We start from the raw sequence: 24,760 nt of genomic DNA, 5'->3' as shown, positions 1-24,760 counted from the left end.
CACACTATTCGCCTCAGAAGTAAAGGAGTGGATGTCGTCCAAAAAGGGATGTGGACATCAGACACACATGCTGTTCTGTTTATACTACATTAGCTGTCTGCATACACAAATGTGTTCACACATGTTTGTCAGTGTGTACCGTCAGCACATTGGCAGATGGGAAATTTACATCATGTGGATCCTCGCAGCCACACAGACACAGAAACTATTCATGAAGCGGAAACTGATAAATGTGCAGGATTGGTTCAGCTTTCAAAACATGTTATTTATTTCAGAAACTTTAAAAAAATATATTTTATTAATGATGACTAATTGGATAATGTTTTTTATTATAATTTCAAAGAGGTCTTTAATTAAAAAAAATGCTTTTAAAAAATATGAAACTCTAAATTAAAGGTCATAAAAAAGATTGTTCCTGCACCCTTAAAAGGTGTGCGTGTGTATGAGAAACTGGAAAAAGAAGATGGGGCGGTGTGCCTGGTGACAGTGAGGTGAGCAGGTAATATCTGGAGCTATGGTGCTTGTTACGATTACTCAAAGGATAAAGAATGAGGGGCTTTCCCGTCTCTCTCACTTCCTTTTCGTTGTTTTCTTGCATCAATTTTCCAAACCTTTCCCAGCCTGGCTCTCTTTTTTTCCTTTCATCTCCTGGGCATGAATTATGTATCCAGGGTGAAGGAAAACAGGAGCCAAATGAGTGACGGAACTTTTAGTTGTTGAGTTCAGGTAGAAATGAAGCGTAGGTTTCAGCTGAGTGATAAACACGCTTACAACTGATTACATGTCTAACCAATCAACCCAGGGATCCACCTATGCAGGGCGCAGTCTTTCTCCTCACCTCCCTTTACCTCAGTTTCTCCTCTCTCCTCCCGGTGTTATCCCTCGTTCTCTCCTTGCAGTACAATGCGGGTCATTGTTTGTGAGTTTCATGGGAGAGGAGCTTTGAGAAAGATCCACTGACTGTAATTTCATGCCAGGTGCGAACAGATCTGTCAAGGAGCTACAGGAAAGTTACCCAATATCAGCCTTTCGTGTTTTCAAAGGCCTGTATCACCATCACAGTTTGGTTTATTGGCATTCTCTCTGAGAGGGAAGGGCAACTGAGGCATGGGAAGTTTTGTCTTGATGCAGACTTTATCTTCTCATCAAACCAAGTAGATACAGACCAACGTGACAGTTTCTGGTATCCCTAATTGGGGTGGCCGATATGGATAAAGACCACTGTCACAGTATGAATAAGTTTATTTCACACTATCAGTAGAAGAAATGATTTTCTTGAAAATTAGTTAAGAAATTCAAATTGGCTACAACCTGACAGTGAATTCAGTATTTGGCTAAGCATAGCATATTAAAGACCTTACAGAACAAAATACTTGATAGTTATAATGCTATGATGAAACGCACAAAAATCCAGTATAGGAAATATAAGAGGAAGAGTTACAATAAAGTTATTTCACCATATTTACAAAAAGAGCAAGAAATCACATGAGGTAAGCGCTACAGTTTATTTGCAGTTAAATAACCAAACAGACTGTCAGTGGCAACTGGAGCTGTATCTAGCAAAACGAGACATATACGGGGATCAAGATTCGGTATATTTATATATATTTCAAAACTGTAAACAAGTTGAAATATGAGATTTAAAAAAAAATCTAAATCTAATTTTAGGAAAACTGTTGTTTGAAGAACACACCACCATATGTGAGGGCGGGGGGGTGAACAGCGTAGTGTTGCGATATTTTGTGTGGCAATATTGTATCGATACACAAATACCATTTATGGATTTTTTAACTTATAAATTATTAATATTGCAAATGAAAATGTAACTTTTGATATCCTACTAAAATTTTTAAAAAATCACTTATTTTTCCAGTCCACTAGATTAGAGTATACTAGATTTTAGTGCAATAGAAACGATTGAAGTGAAAAACTTAAAACACATTTTATCCTTTAGGGACATAATTTTACACTTGAAAAGGGTCATGAATTGCAGTATATTGCATTTATGTTATTGTAATAGTTAGCATATTACAAAATGTTTAGAATAGCAATAATATTGTATAGAGACTACCAGCCTGCTGGATTTGATCACAGGAAGAGAAGCATGAACATTAATGACAGCTCCACAACCTGAGTCACACACATGAGTCTGTCATCAGGTGGGGGCCGTGCAAAACACGCCTCAAGAAGGGACTGTTAACTCTGACGAATAGATGAATCAGAGCGCCTCTCTTCTTTTTCTGTTCTTAAGAAAAGAAAAAAAAAACGTTTGTCAGTCGGCGTATAAACTGTTCTGCTGTTTTCGAAGAAGTAGGATAGCTGACGAGCTCTTCTGATACACATGCTCCCACACAGATGTGAATGTCTGATTGAGGCTGTCTTCAGTGATGTCATTAGTCCCTCTGACATTTCTACATGTTTGGTGCCTGACAGTTATCTGTAATTGCCAGTGCCTCTGCATCTTGTGCAAGAGGTGAAACTGACAGATGACACATTCAAGTCCTGACTTGTCTTCCCCAAAAAAGCCACAGTGCTTTTTTGCAAGTGTGCGTTCCATTGTTTTATTGTTATTCATCTACTTCAGCTTTAATTTAAATGGGCGGGGCTGCATGGGGTACTTATCCATAGACTGTATTTTACATACATCAGTCAGCATGTTATTTGCATTTTAAAATCCCGCCTAAAAAATAATCGGTTTAAGTGTGATGCTATGTTAAAAGTATTTTGCTTCACCTTAATGTCAGACAGTGACAGTGATTTCCAATGGAAAGATGAAGCCGTTATGATCTCTCCCTTTAAAGCCAGACTCCATAGAGAAAAACAGCAATTTAACAATGCTGAACACAGGAGCTGCTGGTCTATGACTACCTTGAGCAGTTATTTTGTTTATTATTGTGTGACTCGTTTAAAAGGGTTAGTTTGGATTGAACCAAAGTCACACAATAACACAAACTAGCTACCTGATCAAAACAGCGATAGACAAGCAGCTCCTGTGTCCAGTGTGCTAAAAATCCTGCTTTTTTTCAGTGAAGTCTGGTGGCTTTGACAAGTGTTTGGATGGTGAACTGAAGCCATTAGCAGCTTTTCCTGTCAGAGGAGGCTGTCTGACAGTAAGGTACACCAGTGAAAATATTCTCAATATCGTATCGATTTTTTTAGGTGTCTGAAATGTGACCCTTAGTTATCCACAGCAGTACATTGCTTAGCTTCTGTGTCAGACTGCTTCTCCAAACTGGGGGCATACCAACTGACATCTACTGTATGTTATATACTGACTATGGATAAGTATCCCAAACAACCCCACATCAAAATATCCAAACTATCCCTTTAACTACTTCATGAATCTGGCCGCTGATCTACCATCCCAAAGATTTCATAGTAATAAGATCTTTCAGTGACATGTCTCAGTCCTCAATTAACTGGCGTCTTAACTCAAGATGTACACAAACATAACCAGCTGACATGGTTAAAGCATTTACCATGTCATTACTGGCTGCAGAGGGCAGGCCTTTGACTGTGAGCAGTACCTACAACACTTCACATTGACTTCTGGAAAACCACAGGCTGAGGCTGAACTGACCTAATCTGTTGTGATGAGTAATGCAGGAACCCTGGTAATTACAGGGGCCTTTACTGAAACAGTGATGGTAAATAAGATTGCTGTGTGGTTTGTTTGTTTGTTGCACGGACTGCATGATAAAACCTAAAACAGGTCAGATTTAGAGCCTATTTGTACCCATTAAATCATGCCCATAATATTTGTTTTAGACTAGCTAAGTAGCGTGTTTGTGTGTTTTGTACACATGCACATGTATGGGTTGCAGTTCCATACTGTTGGCTGTGCCATGGGAATTTCTTGGCCGTGGTTATGGGAAATTTGGAAGCGGTTTGTTTCCCCTCTGCGTCAAACACATCAAACAGTCTTTTCATCAGCTGTGACCTCAGGATCTGTTCCAGGCTTTGGGCCAGCCTGATATACACAGGCATTTAATCACCACCACCCAACATTAAGACTCATCAGCAAACCCGTGGAGCTATGATTAGACCTCATAAAAAATAAAAAAGACATGCCCTCTTGTTTGTGTGTGTGTGTGTGTGTTTCGGAACATATTTAAGTGTCTGCGCAAGAGCGGTGCTAGCTGGGGCATGTCCTGACTGCAGAGGAACTTCTCTTTCATCTGTTATCCCATGTGATCACACTTGGCCTCTTGATAAGGAATGTGTTGGGCTCAGGCTTTTTTGTTTGGTTCAGCCCCAACAGAGCCTCAGGTCTGATTGCTCAATAGTTTTGTAAAGTCATAAAGCATGTTCATAATAAAGATCAGAGCTGGAGTCGGGGATTTGATTGACAGTAAACGATTGGGAAAAGAAATTACCTGCATAATACAGCAACAGTAAGTGGAGAAAAAAAAAATGCTAGTTTTGCTCCCTGAAAGTCAGGGATTCGAATCATCAGTCGGTGACCCCTCAGTCGACTGAGAAAGCTTCAAGTCAGTGTGCTGCGCAGTGGGCTTTTGGTGATGTTTTGATCCCCAGAATTTGCTGCGGAGTGAGTGCTCTTGACTGTGACACTACTCTTTGGTAGAGGCTGCAGCAAATGTGATGCAGCGATACAGAGAAAGGGACTCTCTGCTGCTGCATGACATTATTTTCTCCTCTGCTTAGAATTGGTAAATTTACAGAAACTTAATAGGACACAACCTCTGGCTGTTGTTTGATATCTACGGTTGTTAAAAATGTTTGTTGTGCATTTGCAATCTGTTGTTAGCGCTGCTAGCTTGTTTACTGTATCACGTGAATGCTGCTGTCACACTGAGCGTCCCGCTGAGCCCAGTCCAAACTATGAAACTTCATATGGAGAAAAACAAAACAAATTGTCGAATATTTGTATTTTTAAAGGCCGATTCTGAGGGTTGGAAGGAAACAGGACTACATGGCCAAAGGTTCAATTCACGACCCACTGTGGAGGTCTTTAGGGGGAAATGCATCAGTGAATAACCACTGGTTTTCCTTCACTAACTTTTTTTTTAAATGCCTTTAGGCAAAGCACTCAATTTAACAACTACCCCTTTCTTCTGCTTTATGCTCAGAAGTAGAAAACTGTTGAACCGGTTTGCCACCTGGTGTGAGTAATGCATGACAGAGAACATTGCTAAAAACATGGGAAGATATGCATAGCTCCAGAGAAACATTGAAAGGTCGGTTGTAAAACAGTGACCTGTATCTGTGTTGGTCACACTCCGAGTCATCCCTTCCCCTCTTTGGCCTCTGTCTCAGGCTAATTTATTTCATAACGTCTGAAAAAGCCCTGAAGAATAACTCTACACATCAACACCCCCACCATGCACACACACACCTAGATTCCTGTGACTCGCTTCTTCTATAATCAGCCGGTAGCGGTTGCTTTGAGAGGCTAAGACAGAACCCCGAGCTGGAGGGCAGATATTTTCTTTTTACACCATCTGTCACCAAAGCTATCTATCCTGCCTGTTTGCAGCAAACTGTGGGCAGTACTGTTCTGTAGCCTAAAATATTGTCAAAAAATTACCCAGGTGAAAGAGAAAAGTAGTTGCATGTAGAATTAGTAGCACTTTCCAGCCATTAAGTGATGTGATGTGATGTGAGGTAACAATTATTTTCATTACTGACAAATTTCTTCGTTATTGATCAAATGGTTGGTCGATAAAACATCAGAAAATTGTGAAAAATGCACGCCACAAAGCCATGTCCAAAGCCATGCTGTTTTGTCCAGCCACAAAAGCTGGAGTCAGAGAATGTTTAGAGTTTGTGATTAATAAATGTCTCAGAAGATTAATCAATTGTTGTCAAATTGGCTTGATTTCATTTAAAGACATGGGACGAAGGCAATGAGCAACTTAACAAGAAATGGCCGAAAAATTAACAAGAAATATTAAAAAGTTACTGGAAAATTACCTGAATATAAGCAAAAACAAAAACAAGAAAATAACCCCAAGAAAGTGCTAAAATACTTTTTTTTCTGTAACATAATTTAAATATATAATTATAAGAATTATAACACACAACTAACTTTTAAGTCATTTTCTTTTAACCTTTTGACAATTTTTTTGCAGTTTACCAGAAATTTCTTGCCAAGTTGTACATTGCCTTTTTCCCACATTTGCAAAAGAAATCAAACCAATTTTCACAGATCCTAGAGGTTTAAATGCTTGCAAAACGCGGTTGAACGCATCACAACAAAACTTATGTCTATTCAGGTTTTAAGAGGTCAACCTCTTTAGTCTTACATCGTCTGAATGGTCTTTAGATTGTGGTTGTAAAGTCTTGTGAGGCTGTGAAGAAATCACAGTAAGTCATTTAATGGTTAATATGGGGGCAAACATCATAACATATAAATAAACTCATTGAGCCCATAAGGTCTCAGCTTTCCAGTCACACCTGATACATTTAATTCCACGACTGTTGAAGGTCACCAATTGCAGAAATATGCACATAATGTGTGAAAATAACACATTTGCACTGCATTAGGAAAAAGGCACGTTTTTTGCCCAAAACTGCATGTGACTAATATAAAGTGGGCGTGTCTGCAAAGGAAAGAACCCAGTTTCATTCAAATATCTTTTGAGCATTATTTAATCCCCTTCCTGAGAAGCTAGCATAAAATAATTGTTACAAATAGATCAATTAGGTCCTCTTCTATACAACACCAGTATCTTCAATAGCTTAAAAACCCTGACCCTCTCTACAGCCTCCGCAAGACAGTAAGTTTTGTTGGGGACAGCGTTGAGGTTAAAATGGTTACTCAAGCGATTTTTCATTTGAGCTCTAATGTGATGCTCCAGGTGTCCTGACACTGAGCCACTGCTCATCACCAAACTTCACATAAAACAATATTTGATCACATTTGTGAGCTGCATGAATAACTTGAACAGAATTTGATTTTGGATTAGCCCAGTTTAAGTCTGCAGTTTTTGCTAATCTCATTAATTCGCCACGGATCAGAGCGACACATGGCCCACAGAAACTAATACTCAAGTCAATATCTCACACATGTTCACCTGTCACCTAGTCCAGGTCAGCTTCGACAACTTGTGTCTCCCTCCTACTGGTGTCACATTGTATACAAGGCAGCACATTGTGCAGTGTTATTGGAGACATGTATGATATGGGAGTATCCAGGCAGTTTTTAGGATGAGAGGAACCTGGCTGTATAATTAGCTCGTCCAAGCCTGTCATTAACAGAAGGCTCTGGAGGGCAGCCAGTGCTAATTGTTTATGAGCTGTCAGTCAGCTCTCTTTGTGCTCTAAAGCTTCCGCACAGTTTACTGCCCTGGAAACCTGCTGTTTATGCCGCTTAAAGCTGATCACCTTGCTCTGGGAACAATGCAACATCTGTGTGCCAAGATGAGTGAGTGCGAAAGGAGGAAAAATGATGAAGGGGAAGAAGAAAGGGGGATTTAGGGAAGGAGTTATGGAGACTTTCCCACTGCAGGGCCCCACTCTGCCTCAGGGCCTGTCATGCTCTTCTGTTACAACAGACACACACGTGCGCGCGCACACACACACACACACTCACACACAGTCACAGTTAGATGAGTCTGCCCTTCATGCCTTGTAAAACCCTATCATCATGCGTTCCCCCTCTCCACAGGAAGTATTCTACATCATCATCAATCATGCAGCATGTGAACTGAATACCAAACACAACAGTTACTGACTGATGTCGGACTTTAAGTTGAAGACATCACTGAAACTGCTGTTAGAGTGACTGATGTTTGTTTGAGGAGATAACATCATGGTGATATTGGCTTTTTTAAATGTAGGTCAGTTGTGTCATTAGCTTTGTGATGTTAGCTTGCTTACATAATTGTTGTTTGTATATGGTATTTCTGAAAAGCTCCTGTCAGAGTGATGAACAAACATACATCTTCTGTCCTATCACTCTTTTCTTAATCTTAAATGCATGTATTTGTCTAATTTATTTGGTAAATTTGTCATAATACACAATGAGCAGAAATGCACACGTTAAACCGTGTGTCTTCAGTCACTCATTCAGACTTCATATTTGTCTAGATGGGAAAAGAAGGGGTCTAAAATAAAAAAAAGGATTTTCTCAGGAAAAAGTTTCCTAGAGATCTCACTTTTCTGTCTGTACAATTGAGACAGACTGAGAAAATTTCAGCAGTCCGTGTGTAAAAACATGGGAATTTGGAGTATTTTCAATCTATTAGGATTTTGCTCTTGTTCATAATCTGCCAAAAACATCAACCACCTTTATGTTACTGCATGTTAGTTTCGTCAAAAAAAATATTGAATATTGATTTTGAATATTTGAAATGATTTCCATTCTTTTTCCCCACAATATTGTTACACCAGTACAAGCTGCTCTGTCTCACCCTTTTTAGAAAAGTTTTTGTTAGTCATCATACGACCTTGTAATATTTATTTTTCAATGCAAATTTTAAATTCAGTGCCCTCAATGTCAATTTTATTTTCAAGGTATTAAAGTTAGAAATTCCTGTATTGTGACAACACTACGTTATGTAGACACAAAGCTGATTCCGAACAGCTAAAAATGGACTGTTTTTATGTTTTAGCTTTTGAATATATTGTTTGACAGATCTTGTGCAGCACTTTGGGTCACATTGTTGTAGAAGGGCTTAAACTCGTCTTGTCTCTTTATAGCGCAGTGAAGAGGTGCTTTTTATAGTTCATGTAATGCAGCACATGTGGGATTACTAACCCACACAAACCCTACACCACTCCATTGTCGCAGAAATCCTCCTGGTCAGTCTCACTGAATGCAGATTGGACGATCATGTTGACTCCATCTCTGGATCATCTTTCCTTCGGTCTCGTAATTAAGTGGAGAATGCAGTCAGTGTCTTTTATCCACTGATGTCATGAGAGCCATTTTCTTGTTCCCTTGCTTGTCAGCCCTGCCTGTTTTGTTAGGCACGCCTTTATGTGCACAGGGACTATTAAGGGTTTTATGTTTCTCATTTTGTGTGTGTGTGTGTGTGTGTGTATTGTCCTTGAACCTCTTGGAACACATCAAAAGCCTGTTACCAAACTTACCAGAGTGTGTGCTCAGCAGAAAGAGTCGCATGTGTTTTTGATTCCCTCTGCAGCCCATAAATACCCTGCTCCTCAACAGATTGTGTTTCTGTAATGACACGGCGTCGCACAGACGATTTATAGCGTGTGTCTGTGCGTGCATGTGTGTGTCTTCTCTACTTTTAAGCCGTTAAATGTTTTGTTTTTATCCTTCAGAAATGTCCTCTCATACATAATTAACAGGAGGCTGCTTGCACACACATAACATACAAACTCCATGTTCCACAACTCCGGTTATAAACTGAATGCGACCACAAATATGAATGATTTCAGTACAGAGTTGGGAAGACATCCTTTCTGAACTTGACTACTGATCTTGAAGTCTTATGAGATGATGTTAACAACAGTTGAGGACCTCAGTCACCTATAAGCAGATAACATCCAGTCTTCTTCTCCTCCAGGTGGCTCCTCTGGCCGGCAGTCTGAACGGAGATCTCCTCCTGTCCTCTGGCCTTAACACCTCCACCAGTGTCTCCGACCTGCCGCTGCCTCAGAAGCCCCTTGTGCGTGCCAGCCTGTCTGTTGCACCAGCTGACTATCCAGAGCGCCCTGAAGTGATGTTGCGACGGGACGTGAGCTCTTCCACCCTGCCACTGAAGACAGAGGTGCCCCTGCATCTCTTTAGCACCACCAACCAGCAACACAAACTGGTGGGGGTGCAGCAGCAGATCCCCACCAAGCTGGCCGCCTTCAGCAGCGGCAAAGGGAAAGGAGGCAAGATTGGTAAAGCCTCACATCGCACTGACAGCACCGGTAAGGTGTCAGAGTTTCATACAAGTAGGAGTTTGTTTTAGGTCACACTTGTGTACCTTTCTATCTGTGGACATCTGCTGATGAGAGTCAGCAGCGACTGAGGCGAACACATGTTTGGACATGAGGTCTGCTTTACACCACCAAGGTATTTTTTTCCAAAGCTAAAAACCCAGGCTCTCCTCAGGGAACACACAGCTGGGAGCACTTGTAGGTGCCGAGGAAACCTGAAAGAAAAACCTATGGAAACATATATATATATATATACTGTATATTAACATATTTCTTCTCCACTGTTGTTGTTGAGCACTTGTACACGTGAGATGTGGAAGCTGATCTTTGTAGTTTTTGTTGACTATGATTAGACAGTGGCGTATAAAAAGTGGCCGTGTTAAGTGCAGCGTTTTACTCAAAGTTGAAAATGTTTCAACTCTCCGCACTCTGAAAAAAAAACAGCAAATGTGCAGTGTTCAGCGCAGAATAGATGCTTAACGCCTCGTTACGCTGCTGGCATCTATAGCATAGCATAATTACACGGCACTCCCAATGTAAAGAATTTAAAAAGATGCTTGTCTCAGGGAAAAAACACTTTGGTCAATTATATGGCCCATAAAACATAGTTTAAAATATGAAATTAAAATTTGTCCTTAAATCCTGCTACATCTTTTAGAGTCGAAGGAGGACTCTATGGCTAGAACTCACAAATATTTTCATTTTTGATTAATCTGCTGTTCATTTTTTTGGGGTAATCATTTGTTCTGTATAACATGCACAACAATTTCCAACAGCTCAAGGTAACATCATCAAATGTCTGGCTGGACAACAGTCCAAAACTCAATAGTAATATGAAATTTAGTGTAAGAAATACACTGTTACAAATTTTCACAGTTGAGAAGCTGAAACCATTAAAGCTCCAGTGAGTAGGATTTAGTGGCATCTTGCAGTGAGGATGCAGAACAGAAACTTTCCCCATGTGCCAAACGTGAAGGAGAACTACAGTGGCTAACACGAAAACACAAACCGCCCTATATAGAGCTAGTATATCGTATATAGAGCCAGTGTCTGGTTTGCTCTTTCTGTAGAACAACATGGCAAACTCTGTGTAGGAGGGCCTGCTCTGTATGTAGATATGACAGCTCATTCATGGTAATGAAAACATGATTCTTATTTTTCAGGTTATCACTATCAACTAGTGAAAACATATTACAAAACAAAAATAAAGCAAAACAAAATATTACACCAAAAAAAAACCCTAAAAACACACTGGACCTTTAAATGTTTGGCATTTTTGTGTAAAAATTACTTCGATGATTAATTGATTAAAATAATCATTTTCCTTTTGAGCGATGAATTGACTTATCATTGCAGCTCTAGTGTGTTCTTTAATGTATATCTACAAATTGAATATGATTTTTTTTCTTGCGTACGTGTGCATGTCTGGGAATCTTGTAACTGTTTCGATGGGAACATGACTCAGACTTTAATAATCCTGTAATGTCACATGAAGTGTTAATGAATAGTTTGTAAACATACAAAGGATGATGGTTTTTTTCTCACAAAGGAAACAAAGGGAGAGAGAGGAGTGACACGGTAAAAGGAGATAGAGGGTGTGTGACTCTTCCGTCACACTTGAGCCAACTGTTGCCAACTCATACCTCCGTGAAAGTATGAGAAAAGTACACTCCGTATCAAAATATGTTTGAGTGTTTCACTGCTCTCTTTTAATGCAGCTGATGTTTAACAGTGCAGCATTTTCTGTTTTAAAATGGATTTTTCTCTCCTCATCGACATAGAAGCCATCTGTGCCTGACATGAGCTTGACCTGATCATCGTGACTTAAGTGGCTCATTAGGATCACATTAGCTGCCTAAATTGGGTCAGCCCTCTGTTTTATCACATAGCGGCCTGAGAGAGGGGCTCGGCTGCTCTAGTTTATCAATAGGATCTGATTTTACAATTAAATCACCTTCTGTCTCTGTTTGTCTCGTTTTCTTTGCTCCCTCTTCCTCCCCCTCCTCCTCCTCAGCCTCTGTGGATATGAAGCAGATGCTGCCGCTGAAGCTGTCCGCCCGAGACGACAACGCCCTCAAGGCCAAGCGCTCCATCAGCCCCCACCAGCAGCTCCCGCTGTCAGCCCCTCCTCAGCCTCACTCCCTGCATCACCACGCAGGTACCTTTATACACACCAACTGTTCATGAGCGCGCACACACACACACACACACACACACACACACTTCCTCCTCCGCTCTGTCAGGACAAACATAATCTCCTCTTGTCTGTCTCTGGCTGCTGCATTATTAAACACAGTTCTCACAGACACAAACATGAGACGCACACATTCTCCACCTGGGCAAACCGAACCCCACCCGATCACGTTCCTGTCTAAAGCTTACATTAATGCCTCACCCTGTGTAAACACCTATCAGTTTCACATGCCTCCCTGTGATTAATGGCAGACTGTGCTGCTGACACAGACATTTTAACACTTTAATCCTCTGCTCTCACAATTACCGCTGACAAAAAACACTGGCAGGATTTCAGGTGATAGATTTCAGTGTTTTATGCTATTTTTAGATTTATCCTTCGTTCTCCAACAGCCTTTCTCGTGTGTCTCTGACAGATCAACTCAGTCCTCCAGAGATCGCGGGGGCAGACACCCAGTCCACCTCCTCCTCCATCAACACCTCGCACCTTCCAAATGTGCAGAAGCCCCCCATGCCTCCTTCACAGTCCCATCCTCAGCCCTCCATGCAGCCTCCCACCATCCCTCCCCACTCACAGAGCACCGGCTCCCTCCAGCTCCAGTCCCATCTGCAGCCGCAGGGCCTCAGTCCAAACGCCCACGCACATGTCCAGGTAAATGTTCACGGGCTCACTCACAGCCACAGCATGCCGCCACCTTACAAGATTGCCACAGAGGACCTCAATAAGGAGGACGTAATCTTCTTCTAAACTCTGAAATCCAGTGCTGAGCACAAAAACAAATAAATTACGGGACTGTTGCAAGTCAACAATGTGTCAACCTCCAAGGAGCAACTTAAATGCGATAATGTGATGTTCACGGTGTGTTAAGTGAGGGCAGGTGTTGTGTTATTAACAAGGTAAAATGGTTTTAATATCTTTACAAAGCAGCAATCCACAGCAGAGACTGCGTCAGCACTTCTGTGGTCTGTGCAGAAAGACAAATAACATTGAAGAAAAGATGACATTTTAACACCGCTTCTCCATCTATGTTTTTAAGATGCCACAATTTCTTACTATTTAATTCTTTAATTCTTAACTCAAGAGGACAACAAGTATGAGGAGGAAACCTTTGGCAAAACAAAGACTTGTTGTAATGTGTTCGAAAAGGTTTAAATGAAGTTAAAACAATCCAAAGACAGCTACGAGAGCTAAAGGGGATGTGAATGAAAGAAACAATGCGAAAGAAAAACGGTTGAATAATTTGCAGGAGAGACTGGACAGGCTGGTTAGTGAGGCATAAAAAGTAAAAGGTACAGCGATGGTGCTTTGGCCTTAAACGTCTGCATCTACGGGACCTGGATTCACAAGAAATGACTCAGCAGGAAGTCAGAAATGATCTAACTCTTGATACATGAACACTTTCTGCTCGATGTTTTGTTTGCACAGTATAAATAGTCCATTCCAGACTAATGAATGAACTTTTATGGACTAAATGTTTTTGTTTGGTTGTACAGGTGTCAAAGTTGTGAAGGTTCATTTCATTTTGTTCTTTTTAACCATGCATATTTCAGAAGGCTAAACTCTGTAGAATACATTTCTAGTGTTGCCGCCGGTTGTCAAACCGGAAATTGTTTTTTCAGTCAGTTGTGTAATTCATTTCAATTAAAGCAGAGAGCAGCTTGTGGCAAATTCTACAGTTTGTACAACTCATGCAGAGTGAGACAAACTCAGGGAAGTCTTTAAAATGTCTGTACGGTTTGAGGCTGTGTTTGGTCTTTTCTTGCATTTTTCTCAAAAACACACAGGTTGTACTGTGCAGTCATGCTTGCACTAATAATATTTCTAAACACTGTTTCACAAGTACATACAGTTTCATTTTTGCAATTTAGAAAGTGGGTCAGCTGATTGATAAAAATCACTTCTTTACTACAGAAATTTGCGACAGAGAAAATATGCATTAAAACATTTACCTTCAACAAATTGACCCTCAACCTTTAAAAGTTTAAAGGTACCGTATATTTCCAAAACTATTAGCCGAGCAGACATCCAGATAATGAGCTAAACTTTGCAGCACACTGTACCCTGTAGACATAAAAAAGGCCTCACTGAGTTTGTTTCATTTCACAAAAACGATCCCTTGAAGAGACACATCTTTGAAACACATCTGTTGCTATTTAAGTGGATTTACAGTGCACTGTATAATTCATGACATTTCATGCTGCATGTTGTTTTAAGGGCAAAATTAACTCAAAAAAGAAAACATTCAGGGGTATATACTTTTAAGAGAGCAAACATAATCACATATTTGACAGAGTTAATGTGCACTGAAAATATTAAATTCCATCTTCATACTAAAAGGAAATCTAACTTAATGATGCTGCACTAGTAAATACAGTAGAATAAAGCCACTGTGTGCTATTCCCAAACGTGAACTAAGATTTTACAGATAATTCAGATCAAGAAGGCAAATATCCACACTGGGGCACAGTGTTAACACTGTTTTATATCTCTATCTCTGTTATTTTAAAGTGCACATTTTTCTTGCTTAACCACTCATACACAGTTTACACATGTGCTGAGTCTTCTGGAGATTCAGCAATTTAAAGTTGATGGTTTCAGGTCTAATTTTTCACTCAAGTCAGGAAATGAAAAGTTCATGAGATCGACAAATCACGTTTCTGAAAGCTCGTGTCTCCTCACTTTGCTGACATTGCAATTTTTTAATCTGTCAGGATGGGATCGTTTCAGCAGAGCCGGTATATCTTTGAGACATGTATGAAGATGTCAGTTTTAATTGAGACCCTGAGGTCTCATTGACTGTGTGTTGTATTGATTTGCTGATGACATTTCATTAGCTGGGTCTTAAATCTCTGGGCCTGACAGAGAGGCGGCACTGTGACGGCGGCAGTGGTCCCTCAGCAAAAAATGACGATCAGCTGTTGTCTAAAATTTCAATCTTTTTCTGTCTTCATAGAAGAAATATGGCGATGTCCATCTGATTTTCTTTCTCTGTATATACATGAGAACCCTTTAAATCATGTAGGAGATGACACATGAATGAAAAATGGAGGGAAGATTTTTGTCTCTGTTAAAGTAAGCTTGTCTCTGAAGCTGTGATCGCTAGCCGGAGTCTTTGTGTATATTATGTATATTGTTGTACATACTCTGTCTTCTGCACCGGCCACCCTCTTACACATTCTTGTATTAGGAACAGAGATATTTGATGTGCATCAAGATGCAAAAGTCAGCCAAAAGTCTGTTTGTGCATATGTGTATATACACTTAAAATACACACGTGGCTGTGTATGTGCAAAACGGTAGCCTTGCTTGGGTAGACTTGTGGCAGTTAAATGAAACCACAATCAGTCTTTGCTGTTGTTTTTGAATGAACTGAAAATGAAGGTGTGCATATTTAATCTCCTGATGTGTGTTGATGTTGTAGCATTGAAGCCGTGGTGCACTGTCTGTCGTCGCTCTCCTGAAATTCATGAGTGATGTTTCACCAAGATTATGTAGCAGTTGTGAAAATTAAAACATCAGCTTGTTTCAGTTGGTTAAACCAAAGACACATTTGGCTGACTGAGTTCCTGTCCGTGCTCTTGTATTATGGATAAGTGACACTGCTCTGGTTGTGTGGTCGTCCACAAAGTCTTATTACTCGTAAAAACATCTTCCAGGGAGTGTCCATCACATGTGTGTTTACAGCACATTGTAGCTCATATCCGGCTACAGGTCTAATTTTTGGTTTGCTGTTTGTTTTCTTTCCATTCTCGCATCATGATCACATTTATCTCTTTATACACAGAGACACACTTTGAAACCAGAGCATACACAAACAGTAAATCAAATAGGGTGTTGACTTGCCCCGGTTTTCTGGTTTACAGTGGCACAACCCAACTCAGGATATGAGCTCATCTGATACATTTATGTGCACCGTCTCTTAAACACAACTACTATGAAATATCTATGTATGTGCATGTGCACACACTTGGTGAACAGACTCAGTTCTGCATCCAAGCTTTTTTCCCCACAGCTTTCAACCATATCATATGGTCTTCATCAGATTATTTAAAGGGATACTTTGCCGATTTCAAGCACCAACTTCAAAACTATTTGAATGTTTCTACATACCGGACAGGCCAGTTTTACTAAAATACCATCTTTCCTGCAATGAAATACTTCATTAAAGGCCCTTACAGACTAGAGGTCCTAAAAATGCGGCTGATAAAATCATGACAGCTGTTGATCTCCTGCATCATGACAAGTGAGCAAACTCCATTTGCTAATGAAGACCATGTGATACGGTTGAAAGCTTTGGAAAAAGTGGAGCTCGAGTTGGGATTATTTTGTCAAACCGCTATTTCCAAAGTTAAGACCAATCTCTCATGCTTAACTTTTCAAGACAATCCCACATCTGTCCATTTTCTTGTGAAGTGTCTCCTTTATTTCTGAATGAGAGATGCTGGGCAGCAAGAAAATTGGTGTAAGAGCACTTTAGTTTTGCTCCAGGTACGAGACTTTTAGTGAACCTCAACTGAAGAGGTGGATGGTGTCTTGTTGGTGCCGCTGTTAAGATCAGCTCAAGTCTTAAATGTTCTTTTCCTGTACTGAAATGCTGTTTGCTCTGTTTGAAAATTTGGAAGCCAGTCAGTCACATCACTGTGTGTTTCTGTGTAAATGTGTGTGTGTGCGTGTGTGTGCGTGTGTGTGCGTGTGTGTACGCTCACCACCAAAAACACAGTGGAAACGTTTCTAACTAACTTTTTTCCAGTGGTGTTTTTTTTTTTTTAAAATGCATACACTCATAAGCGACCTGTAATGTGTAAATAACCAAGAACATATTTCATTCCCTTTGCCAATTTTACACTAGTCACTTTGGATAGTAGCATACTTGAAGGGGAAAATGAATGTTTATAATGCTTATTATTATTGTGAACTTTTATTTACCAAGAGCTGTCTAATGACATTTGTAGCACACAGCAAAACTGATTTTTGTACCATTTTATTTTATTCACTGCAAGATGTTAGGACAACCTGTGGACACAAACTGCTGCCTTAGAGAGAGTTTAGTAATAAAAAAAGTCTTGAAATAATTTTTGCTGTCTTGAGTTTTTAAATCACTGCTGACAAACACTAATTGTTTGGTTTGCTGCATATTTGGATCATTGCTGTTTAGGCAAAAATCAAGCATCCAATGATTATCATTTGAGTAAATTTCTATTTACAAAGATTTGTCTCTTTTTTTCCCCCTCGACAACTACTACGTGTAACATATAATTCTCCCTCATTATTTAGATTTCTATTCAGTGCTTGTCAAAATAATCCTGACCACCCAATTAGCTCGCACCCCAGCCATACCTCAGTGTCTAGGAGGTGCAGGAACAGTGTTATTGACCCTGTGTTTAGTCGACCTAATAACAGTCTATTCCCAGACAAAGCTCTATTTTCAGGTGCTGTGGTTGTGGCTGTTCAACCCCTCTGTAGACCTTGCTAAGCGCAGGGCTGTCGGTTCCTACGTTATTGTCATTCTGGCTGGGAAGACGCTACAGTAGTGGCCAGTTTTTATTGTCTGCTGTCATTAGTGGCTTTCCTCTGTCTCCTCTCAACAATTATTTTTCCAGGCTGCTTCCCCTGTGGAGGGAAGCTGCATTTTACTCCGTCTTTGTTTCTGTCTTGCTCCTTCCACTGCTCTGCCTGTGTCATGTCTCCCTCCCTGTCTCTTCCCTTCTCATCCAATGTCTCGAATCATCCTCGACTCAACCGCCCTCGCAGCTCCGAGGCATTTTATGTAATGCAGTTTGCAGGAAGTCAGGAGTCTTGGCTGTTGTTATTCTGTGTCGGAGGCACTTTTTACCACAAAGTTAAACAAATAGATGCTCCTCAGAGACAGACGTGCAGACGAAAACCTCCCTGCAGGCTCATAAAATGCTGAGACAAATCTTAGTTTGATAGACTCTGTGTCAGCAGTTGGTTTGTGTTTGTTTTTGTCTCATGCTCAGATCTTACAGCTTCTCTGCATGCTGGCAGCAGGCAGGCTGGAATGAGCCAGGAGGCCGTTTAAAGAGTTCATTTTGACAACTGAGCAACACCACAATTCAAACTCAGAGGTTTGGCTTGTTAAAAGGTAGAAGGTAGATTTATTTAATTTGCCCTTGATCCTGCTACATCTTTGGAGTTGAAGGATGAGTTGATTAAAATCAACAGCTACTATTAAGATTCCATCTGTTGTTCGGGCATGTTGCTGCTGATGGCATCATGCAATTCCTGCAGTGCATCTTTTGAATTTGCATCAGAGTCTTGAGTCCTTTTGGCTGCCAACATGGTCCACCCATCCAGTGCAACAGCTTGATCCCAGATGTTAGGTGTTAACCATGTCTCTGTGAAGATGTGCGTAGAGCAGCTCCTGATTTCCTGTTGCTGAGTGAGCTTCAATCACATCTCATCCACTTTATTCTCCTGTGACCAAACATTAGCCAGAAGAAGGCTTGGTAGAGGAGCAGCTCTCGTTCCAAGTCAGGTCAGCCTCGCCCTGATACCGGCTCTCCTCTCTCTTCGTCTTTCGGTTTCGTTTCTCCCCTCTGGTCTGACTTTCCGCTCAGCATATGCCGTTGGTGAAGATCCTCTTGCAGTCTCCTGCATTCAGTCCAAACCCCACACAACTTTAACAGATGATGATAAGTGCTTCTCTTTGGTAGCAAAGTCATGCTTCAGCATATTTATATTGTAGTCATTAAAAAATGTGTTCAACAAAACAAAAAAAATACCTTTTTTTGTGCCTTTAAGGGGTAATTGTAAATTAGAATAATGATGATGATGATGACATGATGATAATAGATTTGTATGTTGTGATACCATGACACCGCAATGTCTTTTGAGACCATTACCGTGCCATGGAAATCTCATACCGTCGCATTCCTAATTTCATTATTTATCAGCGAGTCTACTTACTTACAAATACAGCCATCACATCTGGCCCTGCCCACACTGAGCATGAAGTTCACCATTGTAATCGCTGTCATGCATTCCCTTGTGCTTGACCGTTTACGATCTTCACCATCTGCGTTTAATCTGTTTGCATGAAAACATTTGGCAAGCAGTGTGTGATATCTTCAGATATCAATAAACAGATGCAGAGACTTCAACCTCAGTGTAAATGGCTTTTATTGCAGGCAACAACTCTGCACGTTCACAACACGAACAACATGGTGGCTTCCAGCCTTTCCTGCCTCGGCTCATTGCATTCTGGGTAACCCCTGTATGCGCAATACACTGGTGCTCTCTATAGGCACTGAACTGCAATAGCATCAAACAGTCACTTCACGACACAGTGATTAGTTTGTGCAAATTGGACAAATTAAAACTTTGAGCTAAAGAAAGTACAATATGAATAGTCAGAAGATAGCCAGTGTTTTTACAATTCATCGTACGAGGAGCATGAATGCGTGCACCAAATTTCATGACAATTCGTTCCAGTTAGCTTGAGACGTTTCACTGAAAGCCAAAAATTTGAACCTCACAGTGGCGGTAGAGGAAAAGTCAGAGGATCGCAGGAGTAAGTGAGATTTATCCTCAGGGAACCATGAATTTCTGGCTATGTTTAACTATTTCGGTTTAGATTAAAGTGGTAGAATTGCCTAAACCAACATCATATTAAGGAGATGTCTTAAAAATAAACAAGATGGGGCACCTGGTTGCATGTCATTGCCTTTCTCTACTGCCTTTACGCTATAACGGTCAATTATATATATGTCAATTAAAGGCAAAAAGCCCCAAAAATAATCTTTAAAGATAAATAAACAAGATTTTTGGCCGTGAAAAAAAGGTTGTTGCTATCCTGTTAATCATTTGTGACCCTCTGATTTATTTTGCGACACCTTGTTTAAGACAGGATGGGAACTAGTTTAGCTGTCATCAGCACTTCAGAATGTATCTTCCTCAACCTCGTGCTTGCTGTTTTTGCAAGTGATTTTATGAAGGAATGTGCTTATCTGAGTATTGTTTCATCGCTCCTGACTGACACAAAGCTCCTCTTGTTGAAAAGACACAAAGCAGACTTTAGCTCTCCTCTTTGCTAACACCCAAGGTGATTTACAGGAAGATAGTTGGTAGGAAAACATGTCTCTCAGCCAAAGCTGCTTCAAACTCTGCTTACATAACCTCCTTGGCAGGCCGGGGTATACTCTGGAAAAGAGACGTCCAAGATAAGGCAAGGAAAAAGATTACGGTTAGAATTTTTCAGGCTGTGGCTGTTATCAGTGACAGATAAAGAGCAGGACAGTGGATGTCTGTGGCCTGAAACAACTGTATGTAGTTACATATTTACAGCATGTCCTCAGACACCAGATATTTCTCATGGGCGGTATATGTAAACTGATTTCATGCTGCCTGCTTCATAGTTTTGCCTCAGATGAATGAGAATCATTGTTCCCCCCTACTTCCTCAACTGATCTTCCATCTCTCATCAACAAAGGAAGTCCCTGTGTGGGGGCCATGCTGAAAAGGCCTCCTTGGAGAAAGGTTATGCCAGGTAGAAATCAGATCAGGTGGAGGACTATTGTTCTGCCAGAAGAGACGCCTCAGGTGAATTGAAAGGGGCCAGATAGATTATAAAGAAAGTGTGCTCTGTGCTGACTTGCTCTTTGTGCTCACAGTATTTGTGTTTTGCAGTTAGCTGCAGCCTGGTGACTGTCTGGTCATTCCAGTTTTATTCCCACGTGCCTGTGTGCAGATTACACGGCATCAGGAGGTAATGAATGTCACCATTGTAACAGTTTGTCTTGTTCCAGAGAAAAGTAAACATATTACATTCTCATGTTAGTTCTTTAGAGCTTCATGCTGACAAATCGTTTGATCACAAAACAATGTTTAGTCTAGGATTTAAAGGAATAGTTTGGCGATTTACGCTTATTTGCTGTCTTGGCGAGAGCTGAGGAGACATTAACACTCTGTCATCTGTCCTTTCAGTTTAAAGCTGCAGCTACAGTAATAAAGGTACTATACATAATTAGTCAAAATTAAGTTAAGAAAAGACTCAGACCTTTTGGTGTCTTGTTTACCACATAGAAAGATATAAAGATGGATCTATAATAACCTCATCTTAAGACACAGCACTTTGTCACAGAGAAGAAAAGCAGAAAACTCCAACAATTAAACATTAAATTAAAGGTTAAAGGTTGCATAGGATGTATATTGTGATATGATGCATTTTCATAGCCAATACTGGCATAACATAAAGCAAATATTTAATAACACCACTAATAAATTACTGTTTTTTGTCATGTACTGTGTGTCAGGGGGGTGGTGTTTGAACATCTGTAAAAACCTCAGGTTTACTTCCTTCATAAAAGAGTCAGTGGTTACATTTAAGAAGAAACATCATGGTTTGACTTAAAATAAGTATTTTTTGTTACAAAGATAGTGTAGCGCCACATAATATATGCAACATACATCACTAGTGTGGTATGCCACACATACTAGCACACTGTCTCATTATTAAATGACTCAATTGTCTTTTTTTATATGGGACACAAACAATGGTTTCATTGGTGAAAGTCCAGAGTTTGTTTAGCCCGTTAATGTCCCCTCCTTGCTATGACGACAGCAGCCATATTTTTCTATTTTTTTTGACTCTATGGCCCCCTCTGCTGAAATCCAACTTTTCTATGATAGAGAGGCACTTACTAACACTGGGAGACGTTGCTGGTTACAGGAGAATAAAGTGGATGAGATGCGGCTGAGGCTCACTCAGCAATGGCAAATCAGAGACTGCTCTGCACACATCTTCACAGAGACATGGTTAACCCTTAACATCCCGGATCAAGCTATTGCACTGGATGGGCTGACCCTGTTCAGAGCCGAAAGCACACAAGACTCTAATGCACATTCAGAATATGCACAGCAGGAATTCAATAATGCTCAAGCAACCAGATGGAATTTTCATAGAAGCTGGTGATTTTAATTAACTCATCCTTCAACTCCAAAGATGTAGCAGGATCAAAGACATACTGTAATATAAATCTACCTTCTATTTTCTCCTACCTGCTCTATGTGGATCTTCTTGCTCTTTAAACTAGGGCAATTGCTCGGTACGTCAAAAAACTGTCGCCCGCTGCATCTCATACTATCGCTAAAGGGTGCCTCTCTTCATTGGTATCTGACGTTGTGGGCCACTGACAAAGCATCATTATTTGAGGCACTTGGCACATGGGAAAAATTTCAGTTCTGCAACCTTACCGCTAGATGCCACTACATCCTACAAACTAGACCTTTAAGTTCAGTGCTAATGCCTGCTGGAAATTTCCTCTAAAGTCTGTATGTGCAGTTGTTTGATCACCAGCAAGGACCCCTTCATATTTTTTATACAGTAATTCTCCATCTGTATAATAATTAACATTGTTAAACTGGCATATCCACAGCTTTAACCATTTTCCATTTGTATTTCAGGATGCAGTTTTGTTAAAGGACTGATGCAGTGTGTGAGGTCTCTGTGGCGTTCTCAAAGAAGTAGAAAGAACTTCCCTCACACACAAAACGCACACTCACACACATTTTTTTATACCTGAAGTCAAATGCTGGTGGTGCCAAGACAAATAGCCTACTGGCAGCTCGCATGGAAAACTTTTTCCATGTCAGAATGTGAAGATGTGGGCAAATTAAGTAGCTTCGTTTCTCCCTGGAAAGACCCAACAGGAGCTTTGTGTTTAAGATTCTTACCGTCATCAAAGTTGTTTCTGAAAGTATGTTAGGGAATTTGTGCATTGCTTTTGAGAAGATGGGAATAAGAAGTGGAAAACATATGTATATATGTGGAGAGAAAGGGCACAAAAGGCCTGCAGTAAGCCCTTAAAACTGGCTGGTGATGTGAAGTGAATCTAAAGTGAGTAAAAGGGAGCTGTAGGGTCTCACTATATCAGGTAAAGCAGATGCACTTTTGTTAATGTTGCACTTAAGAGAATACAAGGAGGTTTGAGAAACTCTCTGTAAAGATTTGTTGTCCATTTCGAAGAATGTAGCCTGAGGTGGTGCACTTCACTCCAGTACGAGCCTTTCAACATCATCAAAAGCAGAAAAGAATAGTTGCTTTCTGTCTAAATAAGATGGCTTTGTATCTTTTATCTGTATGTGCTCTTTAATATTTTCCTTGAGTTCTTCTGCAAGAATCACCACAACACTCTTTGTCCCTGCTAGTCTTTTTCTTGAATGTAATATTAGCTGATGAAGGAGAATAGGGGAAGATGTTTTCCAGAAAAGTCTGACAGCCTCAGCACTAAATGGACAAACAGGGGCAAGAATAGCTGCACACAGCTTCCTCAGCGCTTCCCTCTTTCATCTTGGAAGAGTGGAGCCGAGTGGAGCTTATCGCAAGTGTAGCGCTGCTCGACGGGGGGGATCTAAACACAGTCTCTCTGATTTAGGGGCTGGAACAGAGCAGTCGCCAGCCTCCCACCAGAGCTGGCAGGGTTGGATGGCTGTCTGGCCGCTGTTGATGAGGGTGGGAGGGAGGGAGGGAGGGAGGGAGGGGGGATGAGGGGAGTGGAGACGGAAAGACACTGCCAAAAGAGCAAAAGGCCACTAACTGCTGCAACACCAAACACCAGAATGAGACAAAGTTGGCTGGATGTGTCTGCCAGTGTGCAGAAAGAAATAATTTGAATTAGAAAACTCCTTTACTTAACTGCTCAACAGTACTACCATTAAACACCTATGTGTCTATACATTTTAGTAGAGACAAAAACCCATCAAACAGGACAGAAACAGATCAGAGGCGCAAAATTTCAAATCCTAAATAAAGTTGAATGTCTCCATACTGTTTGATAATAGTACTGACACTTTGATAATTGATGCACCGGATCTTTGGACCCCTTCCTGAGCTACCACCTTATCGTGTTGGAGGGGTTTGCATGTCCCAATGATCCTAGGAGCTCAGTTGTTGGGGGCTTTATGCCCCTGGTAGGGTCACCCATGGCAAACAGGTCCTAGGGGAGGGACAAGACAAAGCCTAGCTCACCAGACCCCTTATGATGAAACACATAAACGGTCCATCACAAGTTTCATCACAAAACGATATTGTGTTGATTCTTTGGACAACAATATAATATTTGCTGATATCACAAAGATATGATTTCAATGTGATTTAATTCAGGGGCCTGCGACTGACATGAGATGGGATCAGTAAATATCCTCAATCCCTTAAAATTGTATGGCCACCCACCATTATCTGCCTGGCACTAGGCCGTCAGCGCTAATTGAATGTTAATGAGGGAGGTCTGCTTGAATGGAGATGGTTACACAGACGGACGCCTGTGTAACCATCTCCAATAATCCCAATAAATGTAATGCTATGTATCGATGTTTTCACTTTACATCGATAATTTGATTGTTGAATTGATAAATCAATCCACATCGATGTATGGTCCTGCAGTTTAAAATCACGCTTAAATAAAAGCAAAGAAATATCGTCAGTAAAATGTACTTCAAGCAAAGACGCCATAATGCTTAAGCATTTCACTGTTAAAGCTGATTTAAAATACTTCATATTCTGTTGGGTTTAATTTTTGATAGTCTCATGTAGCCAGATTTGTCTTTTCAGCACAGGTAGCACTAGAGAAGTACAAAAAAAATTAAATATATCTATGATAATAGATCATTTCTGTATGTAAAATTTTATTAGACAAAGTAACCAGTAACTAAAACAGTGAAATAAATGAACAATATAAATATATTCTGCAG

At 40.5% G+C, this 24,760-nt stretch overlaps 1 protein-coding gene across 2 annotated transcripts in view; it reads left to right on the top strand.

Annotated features, from left to right (window-relative positions):
• The window catches only part of arhgef18b (Rho/Rac guanine nucleotide exchange factor 18b), a 38,428-nt gene extending 21,304 nt beyond the window's left edge, over positions 1-17,124 (top strand). For both annotated transcript variants that reach the window (XM_088077748.1, XM_088077747.1), the window contains exons 21-23: positions 9,498-9,849; positions 11,873-12,016; positions 12,468-17,124. In XM_088077748.1, coding sequence (XP_087933874.1) covers positions 9,498-9,849; positions 11,873-12,016; positions 12,468-12,799 — 828 coding nt within the window. In that variant the 3' untranslated portion in view covers positions 12,800-17,124. The remainder of the gene's footprint in view (positions 1-9,497; positions 9,850-11,872; positions 12,017-12,467) is intronic.
• The last annotated feature ends 7,636 nt before the right edge of the window (positions 17,125-24,760 follow it).

This window comes from Plectropomus leopardus, chromosome 5 (genome assembly GCF_026936395.1).
Source record: "Plectropomus leopardus strain MGB_pleo_1.0 chromosome 5, ASM2693639v1, whole genome shotgun sequence".
NCBI classification, from domain to species: Eukaryota; Metazoa; Chordata; class Actinopteri; order Perciformes; family Serranidae; genus Plectropomus; species Plectropomus leopardus.
Note: the sequence above shows the minus strand (reverse complement) of the source record. Positions and strands in the feature narration are given on the sequence as shown.